The sequence below is a fragment of the Durio zibethinus genome, chromosome 10 (assembly GCF_047325235.1).
Source record: "Durio zibethinus cultivar Kanyao isolate XHJ-2024 chromosome 10, ASM4732523v1, whole genome shotgun sequence".
Classification (NCBI taxonomy): Eukaryota; Viridiplantae; Streptophyta; class Magnoliopsida; order Malvales; family Malvaceae; genus Durio; species Durio zibethinus.
In genome coordinates, this window is record NC_143171.1 from 24,858,538 (window position 1) to 24,870,497 (window position 11,960).

Genomic DNA, 11,960 nt, shown 5'->3' on the forward strand with positions numbered 1-11,960 from the left:
GTTTTTTTTTTATGTAGTACAATGTCAAAACATCCCAAAAACTAAGTTTTCGAGTCCCATCTTTGTTCAACAGATTGAACAACTCCCTGTTCATCATCCGTACATGGTTTCTTTGCTTCATCATCACCATCAAATTCTCGCGTCTTATTTTGCCATCTCTGTTTGGATTCATGGCGTCGAAAAATCCATTTGCCCTTTCCTTGATGTTCTCCGGTCTGATTCATAATATGCCTTCGCAGCCACTCTTAATTCTTCCATTTCTCTTCAGGCGTGATTTATGTAGGACAAAATTTTTGCAACTTTTTACAATAATGTCATGATGAATGAATGCTTTGTTACAATTTTAAGAAATGAAGACTGAAGGGAAGATAATTTTTATTATTTGTGACCTTCTATGTGTTTTAACAAATTATTATACTTTAAACTAAAGGTGTTTGAATTGAAAAAGATTTTTAATTTGATTCTCATATAGCATCTAGGCAGACTCCATTCCCCTTCAAAGGAAATAAGGAAGGTGGGTGGGACAAAGGAAATAACAAATTTCCTGTATTGGCAAGTGGAGGAAAGAAGAAGAAGTGGAAACAAATAAATGAGAGCAAATATTAGACTAGGATGTGTAGATAGTTGGAATATGTGAAAACTGTACAATAATACTGTGAACAGGTATGCTGCCCATACTAGCTCCAACTGAATAATCCAAAACTAGTAGACAGCTGTTTAAGTATAGCATTTGTCAGTTGAATAAGTAGTTGACATCTCACTTGGACATTGAGGTGAATCCCATGGTAGATTTGGAGACAAGCTGAAAGGAAATCCTATTGGTTGGATAGTCCCCCAACGGTTATCCTCAGGGGTTGCATTCGAATTCTTCCTCGTGCCCTCCTCACTTTCTCCTACACCTGTATTGCCTTGCATATCTTGGGTTAAACTGATTAAGAAGCCGCTGTATTGGTGTTGTTGCCCTCCGAAATCTATACTGTCGGAGGCCTTGCTAACATCAGTGATCAATGGTGGGCTTAATAGCATGTGATCAAGCCGTGAAAACATGAAGTTGTAGTGAAGGTCTCCATTGGAAACAGGAAGTGAAGTTGGTCTATGGACTGTAGGATTGAATGATTTATAAGAAGGAATATCTGGAGCAGAAAAACTAGCATTGGAGACTTGTTGTAGTTCACTATTGCTGCATAACTGTATTGCTGATCCCATTTCGGTTCTGCAAGAAATGTTCTCTGAACTGAATTGACTCAACTTAGTGCAAGGTACACCTTGGTGGAGTATATCAGATGCTGTAGTTTCTGGAAATGAGGATATCCAAGAGTGAGAAAGAGCTTTCTGAGCCATTGAATTGGTCTTTTTGAATATCTTACAAATAGCCCATGCATCCTGTGGAATATGGCAAATTAAAGAAACTCATAATTTCAGACTGTTCATAATTAAAGAAAACATTGGACAATTAATTCAACGATCATTACATTAGCAGGAAGGCTTTTGTTTAAAAGCTTATTTGGTGGTGTTGAGTCTGAGAGTGAAGGTAGCCGAAATTCATGCATCATCCAGTCTGTTTTAATCCCTTTGGCAGCTCTTCCTCTGTAGAACACAAGGGACTTCTTCAAACCAATACACTCGGTGCCATCAGATGAGTAAATAGGCCTGTCTGTTCCAGTTGCCTTCCAAAATCCGGCTTCTGTGACTCTGTTAGGCCTTGCACTATTTCTGTATTTACGGTCTCTTGGGCAGTAGAAATACCACTCTTTCTCCCCTGAAGCTGCTAGCTCTGCTTATAAAATGAAAAAAAAGAAAAGTACTCGTAACTTTTCCTCATAGCTAGAGGGACCAAGAAAAAGTAACAGACAAGTTTTTGGACACTGGACAGCAGTGATGTTGAAACTTTTGTGAGCTTATGCCCCAGAATCTATCACTAAGGATTGAAAGGAAATTTCTTTAAGTTTCTTGGAAGCCAAACAAAGATGAATTTGCTTTATTTGAGTAAAGTGAATCACCATAGAAGGAAAGTAAAGCCAAATTCTGACCAAGTACTCATGTAATAGAGTATGGAAATGATGAAAACTCACTTGGTAGATCCCATGGTTCATGTTTATATATGTCTACTTGCTTGATCAACTCAATGGGCAAAGGTGTCTGCTGAATCTTTTTCTTAAGGTAAAATCCCTCATCTGTTGGATGAAATCGAAAACCAGGCAGCATCACATCTTCAACCTTATCAACATCATTCTTCTCATCCTTGTTACTTTTACTTCTCTCCTCAGAGTACGGCAACAAGTTAATGAAAATTTGTATAAACTGGATATAAAACGCAAAGGCCTAATTGCGTTCGAAATCCTGAAATTCGAAGCTAAACTATTGATGAAACAATTGGAGCCTATGCTCTGAAGCAGTTCCTGGACATGAACTCAAAGACAGAACCAAGTTTACAGTACGAGCTTAGTTCACTTGTTTCAAAGCCATTATAAGCTTCCTGGAAAGGGTTCTGCCTCCGAAGCTAAGGCCGCCCTTTCAGGTTTACTCTAAGGGAGAGCGTGTTTATGCGAAAGTCACGATGACTTTGGTGAGAATTTGAGCTTAAGTTGAGCCAAGCTAAGCTCTCTCTAAAGAATGGATTTTCATGGAAACTCAAGTCAAGGGAATAAGAATTTTAATTCAACTCCTTTTTATTCTCAACCCCATATGAACCTGTTTCAATCCAATTTAATGATCTGAATATGACTCCAAAACCAGCTGTTTTTTGGGTTTTTCAAAATCAAATTGTTTTCACACACCTGAAAATCAAAGATAAGATGACAGAGCAACCTTCCAATGTATCATACTATTTTAATGTTTTTTTTTTCTTTGCCTAAATTAATCTTTGCTTGAATACTATTTAAAGTTTTTTGGGTCAAGGCTGGACCAACTATCAACACAATAATTTCAATTTTATATTTAAATCCATGAGATTCTCTCAAAATTCCTCTAAAACCCCTTTTGGGGAAAAATATTAATTCTTATAACCTTGATCCAAAAGCTACCCTTTCTATTCCTTTCCTCATTTTATGTCACATATGAACAGATCAGCGGCCAGAGGCCAAAACTGGACCCACTTGACCCCTCCTGAAAACACATCTTGCTGTATACATGAAAGGAATCAATGAACAATTTGTTAACGTATTAAAAAGGATTTATCCATGCATCTTGGATTTAGAGTTTTTTTTTTTTTTTGTAGAAAGTAGTTAACACTAATGATTTTGGAAACGTTAGGCAAACAGTTCAGCTTTGAGATTAATGTGATTGCACTCAGTTAAAAATAGACAGTTCGAAAGAGATTAGCAGCTCAACTACTTGAAATACTACTGGTAAGACCAATGATATTGACATGATTAATTAAAACTTTAAGATTGTTTTTTCTCATTTTTAATTGTCTTTCAAAAGCAATTAATTTTAACATTTGTGGGGTATCTAAGCATTTGCTCAGTCAATTATGATTGTTTTGGTTACCCAAAGTTATGGGAATTTTCACTGAGAAAAATGTATACCATGTGCTAATAATGATAATGGGAGGGCAAAAGGACTGTGCTTAAATATTTAAATTAATTGTCCTGCTAAGTTTGCTATAGCCAATATTGTCTGGTAGATGGATAGCAAGTGATACAACATTTAATAATTAGGTAAAGATCCTTTGGTCAAATGGCCGAATGCACTCGTTGAGAACTCTTGCACGTTCCTTAACCTTGGGCCTACAAAAATGGGTCAAAATCTTACAATCTAAGCTATTCCATCTCTTTCTATATATGTGAAAATTCACCTCGTAAACATAAATCAAGTTCCCGACGTGAAAAACCCACATGAAGGTTATTGACTAATACCAACCTTCTATAATCAGGCCAGCAAATTATTTTCTAATAGTAATGTTTTCAAACTAAACTACTCTCCATCGCCATGTCACTTATTTATTAAACTATTTTCAAGTATTTAACATGTGATGTGTTCTGTTTCCGAACAAAAAAAAATTCAAGTATATATAATTCTTAGTAATGTACTCATTTAAATTGCATTGCTCAATGGTACAAACATGTCATCAACTGAAGTGTGGAATTCACAATTTAGAAGTGAAAAAAGTTCTATTTAATTATGCATCTATTTTTGCTTTTGGGGTTCATTCACAATTGTACAAAACAAACCGGTAATGATATATTAAATTTGATAGTCATCAGAAATATGAGATAGAATATCACCTTGATTTTCAATAGAAAAATTCATGTTGTCAAAGTAGGATCAATAAGAGCCAAAATAAGTCAATAAAATAAGAAAATGACCAAATTGCAAATTTTCAAGCTATATTACTCCTTTGTAGCTAGCCTCAAGCCGTCAATATTGTCATCATGCAAGGGGATCGATGAAGCTTGGTAGAAGCATGAGGAAAATCATTTTCGCTTATTATGAATATTTTTATAATCCTATATATATATAGTTGCAATAACTTGATTGCTTTCTTGTAAAGTTAAAACTAAAATCCTTTTTTTTTTCCTAATTGTCATAATGCAAAGCCGCTAAACCCCATTCGAACTAATTAAAACTTGAGTTGTGTAAGAAAGGAATTTTATTTCAATAAAAATTCTAATTTAGAGTTGTAATATATATATATATATATATATATATATTATAAAAGAAGTTATAACTTGAGATAGAAATAAAAGTTACATATGCTAAAATTTAAATTTCAAGTTTTTAAATGCCATATTTTAAGAGCGATTGTATGGATTAACTGATTTAAGCTTCAAATTCAAATGTAATACTCCTTGCATAATAATAATAAAAAAAAAAAACACAACCATGATCTTCTTTATCAAAAGAAATGAAAAAACCCAATTTTGTTAGGATCAAATTGAATTTATTTGATTTTTATGCTTAATTTACTTATTCTTATTTGCACTAGTTTAAGCATTAAATCGAATTGGATTTGTTTAAGCTTATTTCGGATTAGTCATTTTTAATTTTATTATTATTATTATCATCATCATCATCATCAACAACATTTAAAATTAATCAAATTAATTAAAAAATTATAAAAAAATAATTAAAATTAAATTAAAAAATTTACAAAAAAATGGCAGAAAAATAGAAAACAACAAATCAATAGCTAGCAATTTAGGTCATGTGAGGTCGAAATTTTCAAACCCTACGCTCTACCACTACTTTGTACTCCACTACTTTACCATATTGAAGCTTTGGATTGTTGTTACAAAATTGCTAAATAAAAATAAAGATGAAGATACACAAAAAGGAGGGGTCGACACCAAGGGAAGCAACAATTTTTTTCAAGTTTCGGCTTCTTTTCCCAAGTCATCAACCCTACCCAACTATCAACCAACACCTAAAAATCCCATCACCTAGCCTTCACTCGCCCTAGCACAGTTTTTTTCTTCTACACACCTTACCAGAACCCAACTCAAGCCTTCATCTACCCCTCAAATCACCCAGCTTGGCACCTCACCGATAGCTATTAACCCTCTTCAATATAGAATCCATAGCCACCAGCCAAAATCCTTCCAAACAATAACACCTCCATTCCATTGGCCCTGGTATAAACCCAGCTTAAGCCCTTCACTAGCCTTGCCCAATACTAGCTTCGGCCTACCTTTTAGCGCAAGCCCCTTACCAAAAGCCATCATTTGATTACCCTTATTCAAGCTACCACCTTTACCAATCTTATCTAGTATCAACCCTAGCCTACACCCAAATGAATTATGACCAAAAGGTCAATTTTTGCTCACCCCCACCTCACCAGAACCTTTCCTTACATGCACCAACCCATAGCACATACCAAAACCACAACCAAAAGTCATCCTTTAATTGCCTTTATTTATCTTAGCTACGACATTCCCCAGCCTTGAATCATATCGACTTTGGCCATGACTAAACGAATCACAACCAAAAGAATAGCTTTGGCTCACCCTTACCTCACCAAAACCGTCCCTTACACACACTAGCCCACACCACACACTAGAGCCCACACCAATTTCCTTGAAAGCCCACTGTTGTTTCCCTAAAACTATTCCCCACAACCAGGAGGTAACAACCCCACCAACACCCTTCCACTCCTTTACAAACTGTCGCACATTCATTACCAACCACCCAATCCAATCCTAAACCTTCACCATGAAACTATCTACCTTCATCATTATTTCTTAACCCATAACAAAAATAAAACTCCCTATTCCCCTTCACTACCCACCATAAAAACCCTTAAGTTGCACTAGAAACCACTCCCAAACAACCTTTCCAACCTATAAAAAAAAAATCACTAGAAAAACCCACAAACAAGATATAAAAAAAAATAATAAAAACAAAAAAACCACCCAAAACCAAAATCTAAAAAAAAAATCAAAATCTTCCCCGTAGGGAGGAACTATAGCACCAAAATCTCCTTATTCAACAAAAAAAAGTCGTACTTCTCTTAAAAATAAAATAAAATAAATAAATAAAGCAAAAACTTTATGAATTATTAGGCTTAAGAGAACTCCTAAGAAGGTTATTGGGTTCATGAAAGAAGAAGAAATGGTAGCAAGCTATCATTTGCGACAGAAGAACGACAAAGTGAGGAGGAGCTTAGGCGACTCGAGCTTTGGTTCTTGGGAAAAAAAAGGAAAGAGAAAAAAAAAAGAGAAAGACAACTAAAAAAAAGGGGAAAATCAGAGTTGTCGGCCATTGGTAATGGCGAATGATGGCTATAGGCATGATGATCTGCATGTGGAATGGTGTCAATAGGAACTCGGTGGAAAGCTATTGGTTTTTCTTTGAAGATGAGATTTTTTTTTTTTTTAGAAGAGGTTGGAAATGATTTTCAAGAAAATTTGGCTTTTATAACAAAAGAAAAATGAATCGGGTCAAAACTAACCTACCCAACTGGCTAACCAAAACCTGTGGCCCATGACCTATTAGCCAACTCACTTCAGTGGCTTAATCTCCCTACACAACATTTTGGGTGATAGTTGGGCTTCAAGCGCTTAAACTTGGTGGACCTGCGACTTTGGGCTTCAACATCAAATTTGTGGTATAATTCTTATACATTTTTTTTATCTTTTTTGTTTGAATGCTTTTACATTATTCATGATAATTATATTTTTATAAAATAAGGTTGCCTTGAAATCATTAATAATGCTTGTGAAAGTATCAACACTATAGATAATTATATATACATATATATATGTGTTTTTGTGAGAATTTTTATTATTGAATGTTTAAAGAAAATGAAGATTTTTTCAATGATAGGACTCCAAGAAGTCCGAGTAATATTCTTGAAAATTTTCTAGGTGAGAAAATATTTCTAAAAATTACCAAAGTGTTAGAATATTTAGAAACTTTTTTCAATATAAAAATTTTATTTATTTATTTTTTCTTTAATTTGAATAATTTTCTTAAAAGAGACAAAAATATAAAATATTTATAAAAGTATGCATTTTTTAATAAATAAATTTATTTCTAGATAATTATATTATTATATAATTTTTAAATATCAATAATTATTATAAAATTAAATGAAAAAATTATCAAGGATAAAATTTTAAAAAAATCCAAGTAGTGATTTTTTTTTAAATCTCTAAGTAAGAAAATTTATCTAACATGCCACCAACGTATTGAAGCATTTAAAATAATTTTCGATAATAATTTCTCATTTAGCAATAGAAATGAAGTTTTAGAAAATATCATTTAATTTTAAATTATAGATATAATACTTTCTGTTTTTTTAAATATAAATATTAGAGATAGATATAAGCCATCGAGTATAGGATTTTAAGAATTCTGAGTAGCGATTTCTAAAAATTTTTTAAGTGAGAAAGTTCCTCTTAATATTTTAAAAGTATTAGAATATTTTTAAAAATTTTTCAATAAATAAGGTTCTTATTTAGTTTTTCCAACCAAGAAAAAAATAAAAATAAAAATATGTTGTTTTACTACAATAAAGAAGAAAATTAATTTTTAAATACCAAAATAAGATCATTTTGTCAAAATTAAAGGATAACGCATAATTAATTGATACCATTTTAAATGGACGTCGTGAGTGCGCTAATCTTTTTTTACATGTAATCGATTCCTAAATTCAAATTATTTTTGTAGACCAAAAAATTATTTCTTTAGTATATTAGAATTAATTTAAAAATTTTATTAAAAGAATAAGTTTTATATGTTATAAATCACAAATAATGAAAAAAAAAAGATAAGTAATGATTTTTTTTTATTTTCAAATTTATCTAGCACTCTCCAAAATTGTTACCACAAAAAGACCACATAAACTAAGAATATTTCATGTTTAATTAATAATTGTCTTAGAAAACAAAGCTTTTGGTATCAATCATTTTTGGGTGCCAGTTAATTCACCTGAATTGAAATTTTATACTTTTAATTTTTATATTAAAAAAATTTGAATGAAAGATACAAAATTACAGATTATTTTTTCTTGTGAGTGAGAAAAGAAGCAAATCCTTGAGCAAGACGGTGATTTCATTTAAAATTACAAAATTAATTGGAATAGGTAAATGTCACTTTGATTGTGAAGTGTTGGATTCCAACACAGTGTTCCAAGCACAGAAGCAAAAAAGAAAAGACCACAGAAAACAAAATTTCCAAATTTTGTTTAAATTATGTGGATGGTCTCTAGATTCTTGACCCGTTTACAAGTTAGCCCACAAGGGATGAGAGGATTAACAAATTAAATAAACCAATTAAGATTAATAAATGCATTAATCAATAAATAAATAAAACATGAAAATTGACGTGATCTTGGAGACAAATGATATCATCTAGCTAGCTAGGAAAAGCACATTATCATAATATGCGTTGAATTGTTTAGTTCTAAATGATTAGGATTAAAATTCTAATAACTTGAAATATATATTTTGAAAAAAAAAGGGATCCGGATCTTCTTGTTAAAGAGTGTATAGGAGCAGAGGTTAAGCATAATTAATTATTGTTTTAAAAAATATTTTTGCATTTAATGTTTTGTTCTTATCAAATTTAATAGGAAACAACGCATTAATTGTAATTTATTTCTTTAAATATCATTTTAATCTGTGCCTAGTGGCATTTGTTAACATTTTTCATAATTAATAAATTCAGTAAATTAATTAATAAATAAATCAAAATTCATTTTGCAATCATTAAAATAATATTTGTAAATGCAAACATCATTCTGGAGGTTGATTTTGGAAATTATAAGGGAGTTCATAGAGATAAGGGATATTGGATGATCAATTAAGTAAGAAAGTCGAGGAAGTAAAAAATGGTGCTTTAAGTTTAAATATGAAAGTTGAAAAAGGGAAAGAGGTTGAATGTACTCAAAATTATGGGAATTTGATGCGGAATCAGAGGAGTGCAAATGTGTTTGTGAAGAGATTGAACATTGTGATGATTATATTTCTAATAACAAATTGAAATTTTCGAGGAAAAAGGAGAAAGCGTAAAAAATTCGATTGGAGTAAAAACAGGCTCACTCAAAGACTGCAATGCGGATATCTAGGTCACCGGTGATTTTGAAGGATGATACTTGTATCTCAGATAATGATATAAGACGAATGAATTCTTTACATAAACATGAGGCTTTCAAAACTTGAGAGCTTAAAAAATTTTTGGGCTATCCCATGCAGGTGATGAAGAGCTTATCATTATGAACAAAGAAAGCGAGATGATTATGTTATCAATTAGTAGTTTATGACTAGCTTTTGGAGTTTTGATGAATCTTTTGGTTCGTTGCATCTATTATATTCACTTAAATTCTTTGCTAGTAGTGTTCTCGTTAAGGGTGGTCATGAAATTGATTTTTGTTTATTTGTTATTGTTCTGTAGTATCTAAATGCTATGGGGTTCGATCTTTTTCTATCAATTAGGTGGATTATCTGTTGTTCTTTTGTTCTCAAGTAAGTGTTTCGTATTACTTCTATTGTTTGTATTGAAACTCTTTTTGCTAACAATTACTAGTTTTGTAATCGGTTGCTTTAATAAACTTGACTTAGCAAAAAAATTGTAAATACAAATTAATTCATCTAAAAAATATTACCGTACAATTAATTGCCTATCTACAAAATACAATGACTAATTTGCTCGTGGACATGCGTGAAAATTTAACTCCTTTGAATATTTCCTTGCCTTTGCTTATATATTTATCTATAAAATTACTCATGCACTAAGAAAATTAAATACTAAGAACTAATTAAAGACAGTAGAAAAACGACAACCTGGGGTTTTTGTTGACATGACATGATTAATTAATCTTGATGGTCTAAATGAAATTAAGATTTCTCAATGTAAAGAGCATGATTAGGCAGATCAATTATGCGTGAGTGCAGATTATTAATTAATTGGACATTCATACGACAAATGCTGAGATGAAACAAAGTTTTTTCATATTATCACCTTTCTCATTTTCGCAATTAAAAAAACAAAAGGTAACTAGTTCATCTAATGGGGATTTTTCTACCAATTTCATGTGTGCCACATATATGTATATAAATATATATATATATAAAGAGATCCATTTATATTAGTGCAAGAGTTATACATATTTTTTATAATTGGATCAAAATTAAATCTATGACACTTACACTTACACTATAGGGAATAAGTTTTTAACGAAATTTTTTTTCATGTTTAGTAACGTTTTAGAAACGTCATTAAATGATTTGTAGTGATTTTAAAAAATGCCGCTAAAAATGACGGTTATACCTGTAGTAGAAAATATAACGATGTTTCAAGAAAAATACTATTAACTTAATGACAATTGTACACAAAAATACTATTAAATTTAACACTGTTTGTGTGTAAAAATACTGCTAGAATATAAAAATTAGCAATGTTAGTAATAAAAAAACCATTAATTTCTATAATTTAGCAATATTTTTACACACAAATACCGCTAAATTAAAAAAAAATCTACTTTTTTATTTATTTCAATATTTATTATTATAGTTAAATAAAAAATATTAAAAAAATAAATTTAAATTCATAAATTGAATATTATAAATATTTAAATATCTAAATATATAATTTATTCCAGTATACAAATAACACAAATTTAATACAATAATATTGAAATTGTTTTAATACATTAACCACGAGAGAAGACACATATTGGCTGCCTTGGCACGTTCAAGCAAACAAGAAAAATTCATTTTACCGGGTTCAAAGGTTTGTAGTTTCTTCGCCAACATGAATATGTTCCCTGTAATGCCCCATCAAAAGGTTCACTTTATTTGAAAATATTCAAAAGCACTCGATACTATAATCAATTCCGTATTTGGGAGTAAATAAATAAAAATAAATAAATACAAAGCATTTGAGCTAAAATTAGTTCGTGTAATTAGGGCCAATATTTTTCCAAGAATGACAGAAAAACTTACGTTGGACCTTAAATTTCTGCAAAAAGAAGTGCATGTCATCTAGTGATCACCAAATTAAAAAGCTAAGTAGAAATTAAAGCAGAAAATTATTGTTTTTAATTTTTTACAACTTTTTTTTTGTAATTTTGAAGTAATATTACAATGCACTTAACAATTAAACCAAATGCACAATTACCTTAGGCAATGAATTAATTAAAAACCTAGTTCTTCTACTGAGTTTGAACCTTATTGTCAACCGTCAACCACTCCTGAGATTACAAGAACACAAGCAAGAGCTAAAAATAATTATTCAGAAAAAAAAAAAGAAAAGAAAATGGTAGTCATGCATAATTAAGAATTTAACAATTAAAAAGAAATTACAGAAGGAAACTGAGTAGATACTTCCTAATTTTAAATTACTAAAATTTTATTTGACAATATGATTTTTGTCTCATTGTGAAATTTGATCATAAATGTAAAGGCAATACAAGAAAAAGATTACAATAAAATATCCTAACTATGCGACAATGCTGTTTTTCTAATCGCAAAAACGGATAAGAACCTAGTTTCGCAATTATGGTCATGGCATGGGCAATA

At 31.0% G+C, this 11,960-nt stretch overlaps 1 protein-coding gene across 1 annotated transcript; it reads right to left on the reverse strand.

Moving 5' to 3' along the window:
- Positions 1 to 2,776, reverse strand: LOC149516576 (transcription factor JUNGBRUNNEN 1-like). Its single transcript, XM_089767320.1, has 3 exons — positions 2,073 to 2,776; positions 1,473 to 1,774; positions 1 to 1,383 (listed from the first exon to the last, which is right to left on the reverse strand). Exons 1-3 carry the CDS (start codon positions 2,203 to 2,205, stop codon positions 718 to 720), a joined length of 1,101 nt encoding a protein of 366 aa, XP_089623446.1. The 5' UTR covers positions 2,206 to 2,776; the 3' UTR covers positions 1 to 717.
- Between the last annotated feature and the right edge of the window lie 9,184 nt (positions 2,777 to 11,960).